Source organism: Ambystoma mexicanum, chromosome 12, assembly GCF_040938575.1.
Source record: "Ambystoma mexicanum isolate Mex_15411 chromosome 12, UKY_AmexF1_1, whole genome shotgun sequence".
In the NCBI taxonomy this organism is placed as follows: domain Eukaryota; kingdom Metazoa; phylum Chordata; class Amphibia; order Caudata; family Ambystomatidae; genus Ambystoma; species Ambystoma mexicanum.
This window is the reverse complement of record NC_090936.1, coordinates 445,192,078-445,210,233: the sequence shown is the minus strand read 5'-3', so window position 1 is coordinate 445,210,233 and position 18,156 is coordinate 445,192,078. Positions and strand designations below refer to the sequence as shown.

The 18,156-nt window shown below is 44.5% G+C and overlaps 1 protein-coding gene across 8 annotated transcripts in view; it reads right to left on the bottom strand.

The window, feature by feature from the left end:
- The window catches only part of CACNA1C (calcium voltage-gated channel subunit alpha1 C), a 2,322,072-nt gene that overhangs the window by 220,676 nt on the left and 2,083,240 nt on the right, over positions 1 to 18,156 (bottom strand). For all 8 annotated transcript variants that reach the window (XM_069628642.1, XM_069628646.1, XM_069628641.1 and 5 more), the window contains exon 38: positions 353 to 455. In XM_069628642.1, the coding sequence (XP_069484743.1) occupies positions 353 to 455 (103 nt within the window). The remainder of the gene's footprint in view (positions 1 to 352; positions 456 to 18,156) is intronic.

Sequence of the window (18,156 nt, the reverse complement as noted above, 5' to 3'; positions counted from 1 at the left end):
GATATCTGTGTAGCTCAATGCTATTAAGTACATGTTATTTCTTTGTGTAGATTTCAACACTGTTATAGTTCACTTTATAGTTTGGGGAGTTTACCAGTAAGAACACAGCCGCTGACAACATGCTGATGATATGGTAACTAACTCAGGAGAGATCTTCATAGGCACAACCTAAGCCAAAAAAGTGAATTAGTTGTTTCTTTAGATTGAGTGTTATGCAGCTACCTGAAGTCTGTGTTTACAAGCACTCTTCTACTGAAAAAGTCTGCAACCTATAATAGACCCCAAATCACTGCCTGAATCATGCTTCCAGGATATTAATGGGTTACCTGCAAGCAATTGCTTGGCCCCTTACCATCTGTTTTGATTCGCAGAGCTGTCCGGACAAGGGCAAAGAGGGTGGCGTTGAACATCACCGTCCCATCGCTGTTCAGGGGCATGTTCATGGAGACCAGGCGCTAGGAGAAGGCAAAGGGAAAGAAGGAAATTATTTGTTACATATTTTGCTACTAATGATGGTTTCTAAAGGTGCAGGACATTCTAACACACTTATCAGTAGGTTGCAAAGAATACAAAAGCAGATGTCTGGACTCTGCCTTAATATGGGAAAAAAGACAACTCGGAACCGATCTCAAAGCCTCTCTACTGGCAGTGGTGGAGTAAACTGTGCATAAGGCATCTGAGGAAAGGGGATACACTGCCTACAGAAACTGGCCCCCCTGGGGAACCTCTGATTGGTCTCCTAACCTTTTAACCACTGACAATCTGTCAGTCAAAATGTAAGAGATTTATTGAGCCAGATTCTGTGAAGAGCAGGTCCACTGCCTCTGGAACATGCCCTGTTGAGAAGAAAACCAAACTACCAGCTATTAAGAAATCTCTTGAGAACTACCCTGTTCAGATAAACTGTCAAACGTCAATAAATGTTCCTGACATATGTTGTACTGGTGACCTACTGCTCCCTCATTACTTGACATATCTTGTTGTGGTCTCTTGTTTGTGCTTATATGTGCCCATTAATCTCACCTACCCAACTGTTTTGTGAACCCAAGTTTATTTGCAAAGATATGTATTATGAATGAGAAGTCTGATGTAAGAACCGAAAGCATACGATAGGATATGATCTGATATGGCATTTATAACGCGCCTCTACACAACTGTACCATACCAATTGAACATACAAATATTTATCTTTATCATTTGTAGATTTTATAATGCCGAACCACAGTTTGCCAATGACTGGGAGAGATAATGACTTACTGATGTTTACCGTGCTGGTCTCGGTATAACAGCTTAAGAGAAACAGACTCCAGAAGGCCAGAGAGCAGTGCTTGTTCACACAAACCGTCTCACCAGTTCCAGTGTATATTCCCTTGAGGAAACATCCCACAGCAGTTCTCTGAACAGCAGGAGCTGCAAGAGCTGAGAAGAATGAGGCAGCAGATTGAAGCATTGTCCGGGGGAAGAAAACCAACCCTGGGGTGAGATTTTGAGGCTGGTTGTTGGAGAGAGCAAAGCGCTATATCCATAATATATATATATATATATATATATATATATATATATGATGAAATTGGCACTATCACTAAAGGTGAACTGTACACTAAATCCCTGAAGAAAACTTTCCATTATATCCCTGATAAGGGTTGAGGTATAAGGAAGTATAATACCGAAACATCAAAAGGTGATGCAGAAAAGGTAAGGTTTATTCTTTAGACAGCACCAAGGTAGGACTGCGGCCACTCCTTCCAGTTCTCCCTGCTAACTGACATACCGTAAGCATTCTTTGTAGTTAAAGCAATACAATTCCATGCAGTGGAAGGTAATGAGGTCACTGCATTCTGGGCTAGGCAGGAGTGGGCAATGCAGTATGAGAAAGGAACTATATAAGGAAACATTTAACACAAACTGTAAGGCAAAGAACGAAGATAACATTACAACACACCTTCTTTCCTCATTAATATAATTTTAATTGATTAGGAACATATTATACAGTGTATGGGGTGGCAACTAGCATTATAACCAAAACGTACTTAAACAGTGCCACTCTTTCCTTATTCCAGACCTTCGCATCGAACACTCTCACTACATTGCCATGGTCTCTCTCAACCACTTGCCCCCATGGAATATCTCACATCATACTTCCTTCCCTTTCTCTGCAATAACACTTTCACCACAGCACGCCTCGCAAATGCTGCGCGTGAACAACCTTGTTTCCGGTCGTACCTCTCCTTCGCCAGCTCCACACACCTAACAATTCGTTCTCTTATTTTCACAGAATCTAACTGTGCTAAGCTTGACTTACCAAGCCATCCAGGGGTTAAAAGTGTGTTAGGTTTTCGCCCCTTGAAAAGCTCAAACTGAGAGACTCCTGTTGTGGCATGCAGGGTGACTTTATACTGGAAGACCCTCTGTAACAAAGCATCCTTCCAGTTCTCATTATTGTCAACAGCGAACATCAACCCATCCATGCTGGTTCGATTAAATCTTTCAACAAATCCGTTACTTTGAGGATGATACAAAGAGGTTCTTCTATGCTCAATCCCCAAAGCCTTCAGCCACTTCTAAAATTCCATTGAGTTCCATTGTCACTGACAATCTTGGAAGGAAAGCCCTCCCGCAAAAACAAACTTTCCAAAAACGCAATCACATTGGCAGTGGTGATCTGCTTCAAAAACCCCACCTTGGGCCATTTGGATAACATGTCAACAACCACAATGACATAAGTGTCCCTTACTCTTGGAAGATTCAAAGGGCCTAATAAGTCTATGGCGATGACTTCCCATGGAACATGCGGCACGGTTGCCACAACCATGGGAGGCACCCTTGTTTTCAACACCATGTCACTTTCTTTACAGATTTCACAGTCTCTGACCTGCCATTCTATGTCAACATCCATCTGTGGCCATTAAAAATAAGCTCTTATGACCAACTTAGTTCTACAAATACCGATGTGACCTCTGTGACCTAACTCTATCACAGCATCCCTCATGCCTTCTGGCACCAGTAAACGCTCACCTCTGCGTATCAACTCTCCTTGCACACATAATTCATCGGTAATGCGCTTACATTTGTTTACAACAGACATACTGACCGTCGCCCGCCATGCATCTTCTCCTTGACGCGATGTTTGACATACTGGTACACCTCATCCTCCTAACATGCCTTGGCCCATTTGTCCTCTGCAAAGCACTCATCGACATTAAAGAAATCTCTAGCATCATCATCAAACCTATCATCACCACCAGAGTCTTCTCCCATAACTGCACTGTGTGAAAGCGCATCAGCAACCACATTTGTTTTCCTTTCCACATGTTCGACCACAAAATCCAATCCCTGAACTCTTGTCAACACCTTCACAATGCGCTTGTAGCCATCTAAACCTCCCTTATTGAATATGTTGACAAGAGGATTGTGATCTGTCCTCACCATGAATGTCCTGCCATTAAGATACACTCTAAATTTTGCAATGGCCCATAACACAGCCAACGCCTCCTACTCAATCACAGAGTATCTCCTCGCCACATCTTTCAGTGTCCTGGATGCAAACGATGTTGTATACCCGTCTCCATCGACATCCTCCTGCAGCAAAATGGCGCCTTGGCCTGAGTCACTCGCATCAGTATAAACTATGGTCTTGAGATTATCTTTGAAACCACTGAGTACTGGTGCTGTCACAATGCAATCCTTGACACATCTGAATTTGTCTTCATGTTCCTGAGACCACTCAAATGTAACCCCTTTCCTCGTTAGTTTAGGGAGCTCACCTGCTTTACTTGCCAAGCCCTTAATAAACTTTGCATAGTACTCAACTAGCCCCAGAAATGATGAGACTTCCATTTTAGTTCGCTGAGCAGGCATCGCCACAATCGCCTTAACTGTGCTGGTCTTGGGCTTAATACATGCACCCAACAAATTGCAACCAAGCCACTCAACCTCATTCTTCCTAAAGTTACACTTTTCGAACTCCAAAGTGAGTCCATTCTCATCCAACTTCTCAAGGACGATGCGCAGCCTGTGATCATGATTCTCCATATCACACCCCCAAATCAAAATGTCGTCATGGTAGAACTTAACGATGGGAATACCACCAAGTAAGGTGTGTGTTGCTCTTTGAAAGACACTGGCTGCTGGCACAAGCCCGAAAGGCATGCGCACACACCTAAACATGCCGACATGGGTAATGAATGCAGTCAAATCACACGAGTCAGGATGCAATGGAATTTGGTGACACAGCAACTTCAAATCAAGCAAGGAGAATATCCTGGCCCCAGACATATCCAAGATCAATTCATCAATCTTGGGCAGTGGAAACCTTTCGGCAATGACATTCCTGTTTAACTCCAAGTCGATGCATAGCCTCGCTGCTCCATTGGCCTTCCTCAACACTACTTACCCACTCTGACACCTCCGTCGGCACAGTTACTCCTTCACCTACCATGCGTTCAAGCTCACCTTTCACTTCCTTCCACAATGCCAAAGGTACAACCCTCAATTCTGCGACCACCGGAACAGCATCTTGCCTAAGTTTAATCTTGAGCATGAATTTTGTCAAACAACCCACCTTATTCTCAAATATCCATGGGTCCCATGATGATACACCACCTCCCTTGGCACTGCAAGACACTTCCTTGGTATCAGACATATTTCCCTCAGACTCTGTTGCTTCTACCATTGACGTATACACAGGTTGCTTAGTGTTGGAATCAGGTTTGATCCCCAACGTTGCTTCACTGCTCCATGAAAGCAAGTCCCCACCAACACTGCTCACAACAACTTTGCTCATAGTAAGTCTCCCTTGAAACCCCAATTCAACATGCATCTCTCCAATTATATGATTGGGATTGTCTCCATTGGCCTTAACATTAGCTTCTTTATGAAGACAGTGGGCAAACTTCACATCCCAAGTGTCTTTTCCTATTAAGTTATAATCGGCTCAACTGTTGATCAACATTAATACCTCAACTCTAGTGATCGTGACCGACGATCTGGGTTTCTTCAGTTTCATCCCTGAGATGACAGTCACCACTTGGATGAATCTAACACCCCCAAAGGTTTACCGAATCCCCACAATCATTCTCTTGCACACTCCCAAACTTAGCAGACATCCTGCAACATTTGGCCAAATGACCTCTCATACCACACAGTCGGCATTCAACATACACTGCAGTACGCTCTCTTGAATTCGCAAAAGGTTGAAAACTGCATCTAAAACATCCCTTTTGTTGCGAATCGCTGGGGAGATCACTCTGTCTCCCCATTGTCTGTGTGCATCCCAATTCTCTTTTGTATTCTCAAAGCTGTTGGGCCTCCTACTATCACCACTCTTCTTCTCACTAGTCTTCTTGCTCCCTTGATGACGATTCCTTGCACCCTCTCCTGTCACAGTTCTTGCCTTATTCTGTGGTCAGAGCAGTTGATCATCAGTTGGCGCCAAATGTGTTCATCACGACAATGACCAAAACGACATTTGATAGCTAAGCCCAATGCAGTAAAAATATCTTCTATATGTTCACCACTTTTCTGCTCCCGAGTCCCAAAATTGTATCTTGTCAATATCTTGTTCTCCCTAACCTTGTAATCTTTATCCAACTTGGCAATACTAATGTCAAAACTGTTCCATGTCGTCACATCCGAGGGCTGAGTAGGCTCTGGAAGCCTCTTGAACACTTCCTGACCTGCATTACCAGACATTGGTAGAGCAAGGCATCCTTCCTCTCCTCCCGCATAATTTGTACCAGACACCACCAAAACAAACTTAAGAAAGCCCTCCTTGCAATCCTTTCACCTTATTAGTGGTTCACCTTGCTGAGATAAAAACAAAGCTGAGCCAGGGATGTTTGCCATGGTATAGTCAGATGTGCACTACAACTGTTTTGCCTGGCACAGAAATATAACAATGTAAGTAGTTTTCTTTCTGGTACTTGAATGTATCTAACTTAAAGTATATTAGTGTAAGTATTTCTCTATCTGGTGCTTGAATGTGTTCAACATAAAGTATTCTTCTGTGCCCCTTCCTTATTTGTCTTTAAGTAATCCATTGCGTTTGTGACTCCAAAGAGCTGCCGTAATCCAATGCGTTTATGACTCCAAAGAGTTACACCTGTAAAAGCACAGTGCTGGAAGTCTGACGTTGTTGTGGGTTGCCACAGCAACCAACTGCCGCTCCAAAATGGCTGCACGCACGGAGACGCACTGGGGTTCTTTCCTCTGCACTCCTGAGACGGGCGCTTGCACAGGATCCATGCACACAGCACTCTGCAGCTTGACACCTCTCGTCCACAAAAAGCATTGCTGCCTCACTCTGCCCCCCAATCCTGGCAGCAATGCTCCTTACTTGCTGTGCTCTGGGCAGACATGGAGACACCAGCCTCTCCAGGCCTCAATCCTCATGCGTACAGCTGCTCGCACACACTGCAAGGCTGCCCCAAATCACTCTTCCAGGGGCCGCTGAGAGTCAAGCCCCTCCTGCCCCTCTCACTGTCACCAACAGCACACCCGACAGTGCAGATAGGCCCAGGACTGAATCCAGCAACTCTGAACTGGTCCGCAGGACAGCTACTTCTGTCTGTATTCTGTAGGTTCATTCCTCCATCCTCCTCTGCCGCAGCTCATCACCAGTATAATAAAGTAGAATACTGACAAATCAAAAGGTGGTGCAGAAAAGGTAAGGTGTATTCTGTAGACAGCACCAAGGTAAGACTGCAGCCAGTCCTTCCAGTTCTCCCTGCTAACTGACAAACATTCTTTGTAGTTAAACCAATACAATTCCATGCAGTGGAAGGTAATGAGGTCACCGCATTCTGGGCTAGCCAGGAGTGCAGGATGCAGTATAAGATAGGAATAATATACAAGGAAACATTTACCACAAAGTGTAAGGCAAATAAAGAAGATAACATTACAATAGTAGGCCCTCTGTCCCTGGGTGTAGAAAGACGGATGTTGGGTGCTATATTTCTGAGACTTCATCTAAGATACAAGAAGCATGTGGGGCAATATATCCCTGATATTGTGTTGAGGAACAAGTTGTTAAGAAGTGGGTTGGGTTCTATAACCTTGAGACTGTGTTTGGATGTCAGGAAGCCTGCTGGGTGGTATATCTCAGTGACTGTGTTTGGCTGACAAGTAGCATGTTGTGTGCTATATATGTTGAGTACAAGAAATATGATGAGTGATATATTTCTGTGACAAGGTCCCCTCTCTGACTCTGGGAACTGCCAGGGAGAGGACTCAGGGGGCGGACGCCACCCCGAATCAATGTGTTGGTACTTAGGATATTATGGGGAGAAGCTGTTGGTTACCTAACCCTTGACCCGGATAAGAGGCCAAGTACAGACACATTGCATAACCACAGGCTAGTCCCAGTTGTCTTGTGCCTCCCACCCTAATGGCCCATTAGAGCAGGCCAACACTGAGTCTTAAACCCTTACATAAACCGTTGTAATAATCTGCAGGCTAATGGAAAGGCTCCCCCTCAGAGAAAACTAAAAGCTTGTCCTAGCCAAACCAAAAATCTCAGTACTGAAAAGGAGGGCTTTTCCTGTCATGAAATCCCTATTGGTGCATGCGATAAAGGTGGTGCATATGTTGCTACTGCTTCAATTTAAACCAGAACCTCAAAGAAATTATGTTTGAAGGTCAACTTGCAATGTGACGAATACCCTGGTCCAATGGTCATTCATGCCTGCAGATTCCCACATGCAGAGACACTGATAGAAGAAGCAGCATTACACCTCGAGTACTCCCTGACAACAGAATCTTACTCTGGAGAAACAAAGTATCACAGTCCCCACTCCCATGCTACCAGTACATTAGAAAGTAAGGAAAGCTAACCCAGCACATTTGTAGCCTGTTATTCACATGCTTGAAACAGGCCAGCCCTGAGTTCAGTTCAGAAAGCCCGAGTCAGGGTCAGGGGAGCGTATATAAAATCCAAGATGGTGGACAGGCTAGCTATAAGCTTGGTCCAATCCCCGATTGCAAAGCAACTCCATGTGTACTCAAGGAAAACAGTGAATCCCAGCCCTCAGTGAATGCACTATCCAGGGGCAGAAGGGAACAAAGTATGAATACAGCCAGACCTAGTTGCCAAGTGTGAGTTGTTGGACCAGGTTGTGGCTAGCAGTTGGAGAGGTCTAGAACATGACACAATGACTGTGGAGGGGTGGAGGGTGCTAGAGATGAGAGTGAGCGTTAGTCATGAAGTGTTGAATATATGGATGGGGTGGTGATCATTGGAGCAAATGATCAGAGTTTGGAGGAGCTAGTAACATCAGGCGGGGATGGCAGAGATCTGGAATAGGTGGTAATCACAGGAGGAGGTAGCAAAAGTCGGAGGAGGTGGTTATATTAGGAGGAGACGGTAAGAGTTTGGAGGCGAGGGTAACAGCAGGAGGAAGGGATGAGTGTCTGGAGAGATCTTGATAGCAGGAGAAGGTAGCAGTAGTCCAGAGTAGGTGGCAAAATTAGAAAGAGGTGGTGAACCAAAGTAGGAGGTCATAACAGCTGGAAGAGATGGTGATGGAAAATCAAGAGTAGGAAGGATCCAGTGGGCCAAATGGGCCCTAGGCAGGACCAGACAGTGTGAGGAGGATTGAGATGATATTAGGAAGGTTATGTTCATACCAGAGAGGCAAAAGGAAAGGCGGTGCAACCCTAAAGTTGGATAGGTGGCTTGGGGTCTAGAGGTCAGTGGTGGGAACTCCTGGCTCCACTCCAAACCCTCAAGAAATGTGAATTGTACCTAGAGCTGCTGGAGGCGATGAAGTGGCAAATCAGCCTTTTTACCTTGTAGAGACTACAAACTTTAATTTATGAGCCCAGTCAATTTTGTGTCCCACAAGGCCTTTGTGGCATCCCTGAGACTATGTTAGAACTAAGAACCAGAGGATATGATGATACACCACAGTTTGTCCTTTCCCTACCCCTTCTGTTTCAATTGTTCAGAGATAAGAACACCCTTTTTAGTTGCACAGAAACCCCTAGTAACTATTGGCATTTCTGTTTTTCCACACCCTGACAAATTAAAGTGTGCTTGAATTACGCTTCTTTGTCACACCTTCTGATGGTTTCCATGGGAGGAGGCAGGGAATAGCGGGATAAATCACACGTATCATCAGATATAGAAAATCATTTATGTGTTTATTTATTCATTTTGACATTTATAGAGCGCACCTATCCCGGAGGCAACTGGGCGCACATGAAAGTGAATTAGCTTTTCTCAGCAGCATACCAGTTGAATTCCAGGTTACAAGACTTACAAGTCCAAATTATGGTTGTCAGGGAAGTAATTCTGTGGTTAGGACTTGGCAAAATAGTTGTGCCTTCCTTTTGATGATTAGTAGCAAGTATCAGTGAATGATGGAATTTGTTCCAAAGTTCGAGTGGTTTATTGGCAAGCATTTTGTCTCCAATGCTATTTGTGTGGTGGGTGGCCTAGATCAGGTGATTGGTAGCCACTTACCAAAGGGTTCTGCCAGGGACCAATTGTTTGAGATATGGTTGACATATAGTTGGTTCTGAGCTCCTGTAGGCTTAATGTGCAGTGCAGATTGCTGGACATGTACAGTTAATATGGATGTGGGCTAATGTTAACATCTCTTTCTTTGCCTGGTGCCCCTACCCGACTACTACAATGAGCATGGTCTTCATGTGCTTCTACTTACCATACGTTTTACATAGGTGTTTTTTTTATTTTTTTTGTTGAATTTTTATCCTGGTGTTTACATCTTATAATTCAAGCATGACTAATGTCTTGGTTTAAGTCTCTTACATTATAACTTTGTATTTTTGAACTTTGTACCTATAAAATAAAAAATTAAACCTTAAACATAAGAAATTTAGTCTTTTGGCTGCTATCATCATTTTGGCCAGTGAGGGGTCTCTATTCTGGAGTACCTATTATTTAGCATAATGTTTGTTAGCAGTGTACTTGTTATTTCAGTAGTCTAATTTTGATTGAACTAAGGCCCAAGGTACTTCCACTCAGACAGGAGTCAATTAAATGAAAGATTTTCTTTAACACATGCAGATAATAGTTGCATTTGTTCAACACAACCATAAACTGTGGACTAAATTAAAGGTTAGAATCAAAAAGTAATATTATATAAAAGGAAAACAAAAGATACAAATGAATAGGTCCAAGGATGCTAGGCTCCACACCAGGAGCCCTATTTTTTGATTATATTATATAAAAGTACAGGTTCTATGATGATCCAGATTGCGCTCGTATATAAAGGGTGAATCTCTTAAACTAGCAATACATGTCTCCTTGTGATCTGCTGCAAAGGGCAAATCCGGAAACAAACCTTGTATGTGTCATCAATATTACAGTGATATACAAGATCTGCCCCATATTGACCTGATGCAGTGCTTTACTGATTAACATGTGTTTTTCTTCCAGTGATTTACACTTGAAATTCTTTTTTCCTTATTTGCTTTACCTTTATATGCTTCATATTCTTTATTTCGACAAGCAAGTCCTAAAAGTGCATATACCTTCACACATCATAAAATACATAAAACACATGGACCATCATAATAAGGATGAAATACAAACTTAGGTTTCAGAATTGGTTGTTAATGCAATCCATACTGTTTTCTCATCCGTATTCTCCAGGCCCACTTCAGATATTGGCTAATCGCAAACACTGCCGTAGTTTCAGCTGAATTTAAGCAGATTGCCATCACCCCTTCCATGGATCTGCACCCACGCCCCTGGAAAAATGGTTTTAAAAAGCGCATCCTCAGGGGCAATGTCACTGGGCGGCAGCACATTTTGAAATGCTTTCAGGTCCTCTATTCCATTCACTCTTGCTGAGACAACACATTGTGCAATGCTTCTATGTATTTAAGGAGGTTTGTGTTGGTCCACAACCAGATCCAATAGAGGACTGGGCGCAGTTGGCAAATTGATTCTATTCCCTGCATGCCAGTCTCTAAACATACTGGTGTTCTCAGGGAGCAGATTGGCAATCCCAATAGGTTTTTCAGATACTTATTTTCAACAACTGCCAAGGTATGTGTATTCATCTGCCCCCACAGCTCTGCAGTGAATCTGGCAAGTGCTCCACTAGACCTTGCCAGCGTTAACCTCGCCTTCTCTAGCTGCATCGACCAGCCGCAGGTTGCCATTACTCTCACGCCAAGGTAATCGTAGGATGTCACTTGTTCTATCACTCCTTCTTTCAAGCCCAGTCCAAATCCCTTATTTTTCCTTCTGGCATTGGCGTTAAAGATCATAGTTTTTGTCTTCTCGACATTCAGTTCCAAGCCGTTTCTTTTGCAAAATGCAATAAATATGTCCATCTGCCTGTGGGCACCCACGGGTGTCAGTGATAACAAGACTGTGTTGTCCGCAAACAGCAAGGCCGGCATCCTATCTTCTTCCATTGTCAGTGCATCTGTCTGTGCGGCCAGCAACTCTTTGATCACGCCATTAATGATATGATATGATTGTTTATTTATATAGCGCCTATACACAATGTGTTTCAAAGCGCTTCAAGGCAAGGGAGGGAACAAGGGAAAATACAACCACATTCTTACAGGCCATGAACAGTAAGGATATGAAACTAACTATCGTACTCGGCCTGACGACATTTCAGATAGTGCAAGAGCTAAGACATAGATAAGGAAATGGAAACAGACAGGCGACTACCGTACTAGGCCTGACGACATTTCTGGTAGAGCCGGAGAAAAACAAAAGGTGAGGGAGAGGGGTGCAGAAAGGGAGGGGAGGAACAAAACAAGCGACTATCATACTAGGCCAGACGACATTTCAGATAGTGCTGGAGGGATCGTGGGGAGGAAAAAAACAGTAATGGGAGGGTGGAGGAAACAGACGAGGTTACTATCATATTAGGTCCAGGGACAATTCTGATAGAGTAAGTGCATAGAAGAAAGTAAGGGGAGGAGATAGGAAAAGGGAGAAGGGAAAGGAGGAGAGAAAAGAGTAAGCAGTCAAAAAGAGTGGAGAAGCAAGAGTGGAGAGCGAATACAATTGCAGAAGTCAGTAGTAACACATAATGTTGCAAGCCATTAACAACATACAGAAGAGCTTGGGGGCCAAGACGCATCCCTGACATATGCTGTTATCTATTCTGATGCTATCACAAGTTCTCCCATCGGTACTCCATCTAACCACTGCTGTATTGCCTGTGTATAAACTCTAGATTGCAGTCCAGAGTGCACCCAGAATGCCCTGCCTGATCGACACCACCCAGAGATGCTGCCTGGGAATAGTGTTGAAAGCAGTATGCAAGTCCACAAAGACTACATATACACTGACCTTTCTCAGGAGTGCATGCTTATCGCACACCAACCGTAGTCGAAGACTTTGGTCGATTGTGCTCAGTCCTTCAGAAAACCCAGCTTGACGGTGGTTGATAATCATCCTGCTACTAGCGCAGGAGTCAAAGTGTACCAACAGGGCCCTTACAAACATTCCCCCTAACCCCAGCCTCCAGCAGTGAAATAGGCCTGTAATCTGAGGGCTCATCTCTGGTGCCCTTTTTTGTGAATTTGGACCAGCTCTGCTCTTGTCCATGACTCTGGCACCACATTCGTACTCAGAATAACATTAAATAACATTGCTAGATATAGGACCCAAACTGAAATCTCATTCCTGTAAACATCTATGGGTACCCTATCTGGACCAGGCGCTTCACCCAGCTTCTGGGTCAGTAGCGCTTTACCAACCTTTTCACATGTTAGTATCAGCGTGGGGTAATTTAAGTCATCTCTGCCCTTGGAGTGCATCCCTCCAAGTCTAACCATACTACTCACCACCCCATTATCTCCATAGAGGCTACTGTAATGATCAACCCCGGCTTGCTCTGTGATGCAGGCGTCCCCATTAGATTCCAAAATCCCTTAGAACTCCCTTTGTCTATGGCATGCAGCAACTTCCTCCAGATGTCTTCATACCAATCCCTCTTTTTATTCTTGATTACCCTGCAATATTCTCCTCTAACCATCCTTAGCCCATTGCCAGGTATTCAATGTATTGCTTCTTTAGTCAACCTCCCCTTGGCCAACCTGCACTCTTTGTCATGGCAAGGGTCTGAGGCCTCAGTGGACTTATGGACTGCTTTGAATGTTTTGGAGAAGCAAAACCTCACCTTTGCCATCAGGTTCTCGTGACCTATATATAGCATCCCCATTTATGGGGTCTGTGTTGGCAAACTCATCCAAGAACGGAAATATATCTCGGTAAACCAGTGGCACGATCACATAAAGATCTAGCTTGCACCACCTAATGTTTCACCTACCATGACCTAAAACCTCCACTGGGACAGAACCCACCTTAGCTCTTGCCTCTCTCCCAACTACTGTTGCCCAAAAGTCCTCATTCACCTCCAAAAGCAAGGGAGGATGATCCCTTTGAGCCCTATTGCATAGGCAGAAAGATTTCACAGAACCCCAGGCCTCAGTATTCACCAAAATATAGTCAATATTACCATTGGTCAAGTTGTTGTCAAAGGTTGAGGATGCTGGTGTGTCCCCCAGGAATCGGCCATTACAAGCCCTTAGGTTGGCCGACAGAAATGAAATAGCAATCTCTACTGCCAGCCTATGTTGCCTCCCCAGGTAATTTGCATTTAGGGTCCCCAACCCACAGTGACTATCCTCCTCCTCCAGAATATCAGCCATACTACGCAGGGGCTCATAATGGAGGTTGAGATCCCCCACCACCAGGATCTTGAATATGTGAATATGAATATGACCTGATGCGGTCACATGACCGGGAACAACGAGGGGAAGGGGAGGAGCCTAGTCCTCAAGCCGTGCATCATCCAGGTTCATTTAAAAATGGTGTTTTTACGAATGTGGATGTAAATCAGCCTGAGGAAGCTTGGTGTACAAGCGGAACGCGTGGCGAACTTCCACCGTAAGGGGAGGGAGTGATTTTTAGACCTGTATGCCATAGGGAGAGACCATTAATTTAGCGTCTACCCTGATTATGCTATAAATGCATTTTTCGTTGGTTACATGTCTTTTTATGATTAAATAAAGACTATTTTCTTCTAGAAATTGGTATGGTCTTGTGTGCAAGGGACTTTTTGTGACATGTTGATGGGAGTTTTTTGTAGTGTTACAACTCTCCACCTGCGTGTGTTTTTACTAATCTTTGGGAATCTTGTCAAAATTCCCTTTCCCTAGCACCAGCTACCTGATAGGCAGCGCACTATTTTTGGCAAATTTGTTTTTCAATTAGCCATTAGATGCCGCCTCCCGTGACTGAAGAAATTTATTTCTTTTGAATTAACGAGGAATTATAGCGAACTACAACAAGTCACGTTGTAGCCCCCATGTTTGTTGACAAAATTCCAGATATATTAGGAGATTTTCTTATATATTTGTAACTGGAATTGGGGAGTCCAGCCAGAGTGCACCTTAGCTGCTTTTTGAGCGAAGTGAGAGTGCTATAAGGGGAGCCTGATTATACTAGTTCCCGCCTGCTCTCAGTGTTTATACCAGGTTCTAGTGTATCCAACCGAATTAAGATCTTCCAAACCACGCTCATTCAATCTTTGGTTTCACAATGGCAGAGCAGGTAGAGCCCAAGAGATGAGCGGCTGCGCAGATTCTCTTCAACAATGACAAAGTGGCTGCGACAACTACAGCAGAGCAGCTTGGCAGCCAGTCTAACGGTGCAACAAAAATTAGACAAACTTGAAAGAAATCAAGAAAAAGGAAATTTCCAAATGGTGGGAAGCAATAACACTGCAAACATATCTAGATGTTCAACGAATCCCGAGAGGACTGAGAATCCTGACAATCCCCATTTTTGAAGACATTGATCCAAAATTAATAGAGGAATGGACACAGCATAACAACGAATGTTCCTTCAAAATGATAGAAAGTCTCATTAAATATGCAAAGAGACAGGATTAAGCTGATAAAAGACAAGGAAGAACAACTTTTTGCCTCCGAAGATGGAGATGAGTGTAAGAAAAGAATGCCAAGGGTGGAAGAAAACCTAGAAAGACATGAGGGAGAAATCAGAATTCACAAACAGCTCAAATTCAAACGGGATCGAATGGATTATGAGCAAGGTAGAATATACACCTTTGCTAAGCGCTTTGACGCACCCATCAAACAGAGACTGGAACAAATTACCACCAACAATCAACTCCCGGCTGCGACACTAGAAGAACCGAGCAGCTCTGAAGTTGACACGTCAGACACAGATGGCTCAACATCAAAAAGTCTACATTTTTTAGAAGAGTTCAAGTTACTGCACTTGGACAGCAGAATGGACAAGAGGGGAAGAGGTCAACATGCTGGACAAGGAAGAGGCACAATAGGAAAAGCAGGAAAAACAAGACAAGGCGGGGATGCCAGCACAGGCAGTCTACCCAACGTGATCACACGATCTGGAAACAACCCGAGGGGCAGGCCGAGAGGCAAGAAGACCTACAATTAAAGATTTTAACATTTCTACCCGGGCTCTTACAAGAGAAGAAACATCGGTATTGCCATTAGGTCTATCCTCTAGCCCCACCCTCTTATATGATTATACATCAACTAGGGTTGACCTCTACAAGTTCCTGAGAAAGTTAAAACGAAGTAAATTCTATGCGACAAAGGTCAATGAAGGACCCAGGAATAAAGAGAAACCATCTAGACCAATCTCTCCCCTTACAGATAAAGACATGGTCAGTCTTATGTGTCTTGCTAATATGGAACAGCAAACAGAAGCTGAATGGGAGATGGCATCCACTTTGGATAATGTGACATTGGAAGTACAATATGGGATACCTACTGATGTTGCATGCCCTAGCAACTTCAAACCTAAGTCTATTTTTTGTCCTAACATCGCATGTAGGCCCATTGACACTTTTGAAAGTCTGGTCCTACAAGACCTCAAGAAACTACCCGTCAAAATATTACCATCTTCCAGAAACCTAAACTTTCTGCAATTTAAGGCATTGGAGGGTTTAAAGAATGACCACACCATAGTTATACGACCATCAGACAAAGGAGGTGGGTGTCAGCCTTCTGAGACTGTTTAACCTCCACCTCTAACCTTTCTCCCCTTTCCTCCTCCTCACCTGAAGATTGGTCTTGAATGGATGATATCTGTGGTCTTCTAGCGCAATAATCCTTCTCCTTTTTTCTCCTTTCTTTTTTTTCTGGGAAAGTGTCTTTCTCACGAAAGGAAGCCACAGTGTACTGTTGTGAATAGCACTACCTGCGGCCCCTCTTCCGAGAGGGACAATCTGGGGAAAAAGCCTGTCGGCACATAAAACCGTAGAACAGCAGCAGCGGAGGTCCGTCGTAAGGATTCCGGGTGGAATGTGGGCTCCGAAGGAACCGTAAGGTAGCCGATAATGACGGCCAGCGGGAAACAACAGCACGGAGAAAGAACAGAAAGGGAGCCGGAGATAGGGAAACAACAGCGGAGAACACCAAGGGAGCAGGAGGAGGAGGGATAAGAAAACACAAGGACCAGGAACGGGGAGACTAGAAGCGGCCCGAGAGGCAGCAGAGGAGAGAGAGGAAAAAGGAAAGAAACTAGCGTAACAGCAACCGGAAGAAAACAGTCAGGGAGCTACCAAGAGGGTTGCAACGCACTGTCAGCAGGGGGGGCGTGGCTAATAAGCTTCCCGGCTCGCAGTGAAGGAAACGCTAGACCGCTACAGCGACGTCCGAAAACGTGGTGGGACGCCGCAATGGCGGCCCGCAAGCCGCAACCTGGACCATAACGTCCACGGGAGGCGGCGCATGACAGTATGCCCCCTTCCAATGTTGCAACCCCCAGGCTTTCCAGGGTGAGCCCTGTGGAACTTCCGCAATAACATAGGAGCATGAACGAAAGTAGAGGGTTCCCATGAATCTTCCGCCCTCGAGTATCCCTTCCAGTGTATCAAGTATTCCAATTGTCCTGTTCCTGATTTATTTAACAGCGTAAGTATTGTTCGAGAGTGCCATTTAATCGCTCAGTTTGCCCGTTGGTCTGAGGGTGAAAACCGGATGACCATGCCCGTTCAACCGATGACATAAGGCTGTCCAAAATTTGGAGACATATTGGCTGCCTCTATCCGACGTAATCTTGTCGGGGAGACCATGAAGACGGAAAATATCCTTGAGAAATACCTCTGCCATTTCTGATGCCATGGGCAATCCGGGAAGAGGGGAGAAATGAGCCATCTTGGACATATAATCCACTGTTACCATAATGCAGGTACAAGCACTAGAAGCTGGTAGATCCACCACAAAATCAGTGGAGATGTGACTCCACGGATGTAAGGGTATCGCACTCTGTTCGAGTAAACCCAAAGGTTTGTTGGTGCGATTCTTACTGCTGTTGCAGATCCTGAAGGATTGGGCATAATGTCTGATTCTGGACCGCATTCCGGGCCAGTAGAAATACCTTTTGACAAGATCTAGTGTGCCAGCCTGACCTCTATGTCCAGCAGTCTGGTGATCATGACACCACTGAATGACTTGTCGTTGGAGGGGACCTGGCGGAATAAACAACCGATGGTCTTGAAACAAAAGTCCTTCTCTGTCAATTAAAGCTACCTTCTCCTTGGGAGTAGCCAGAATCGTGGCTTCTTTAACCTGCTGGAGAAAACTGGTAACATGGAGAAAAACCTGATTTCTGGGAAAAAGTCTTTCTGTTGGTGGTAAATGGGATACTTCCAATCCACCCTTCCGAGATAGTGCATCAGCAAGAAGATTCTGACTTCCAGGGATGTACGTAATGCGGAAATCATACTGGGAAAAGAAATGGGCCCATCGGGCTTGGCGAGAATTGATGCAGTCCATAAACTGAAGGACTTGTAAATTCTTGTGGTCTGTTTGAATGGTGAACGGACAGTTACTTCCCTGCAGCAGGTGTCGCCATTCCTCACACGCAAGTTTCATGGCCAAGAGTTCCCTCTCAATGACTGAATAATTCTGTTGACTGGAAGTGAGGGTGCGTGAGAGATAGGCGATGGGATGTTCATCTCCGTTATGTTCCTGGAGTAGGACTGCTCCTACGGCGGCAGCAGAGGCGTCAGTCTCTAGGATAAAGGGTTTTGTCTGGTCCGGGTGCCGCAGAATGGGAGCTTGACAAAACAGTTCCTTCAAGTGTTTGAAATTTCTTTCAGCTTGGTTATTCCAAAAGAATGGTAACGAGGACTTTTTTAGCAACTGAGTTATGGGTAA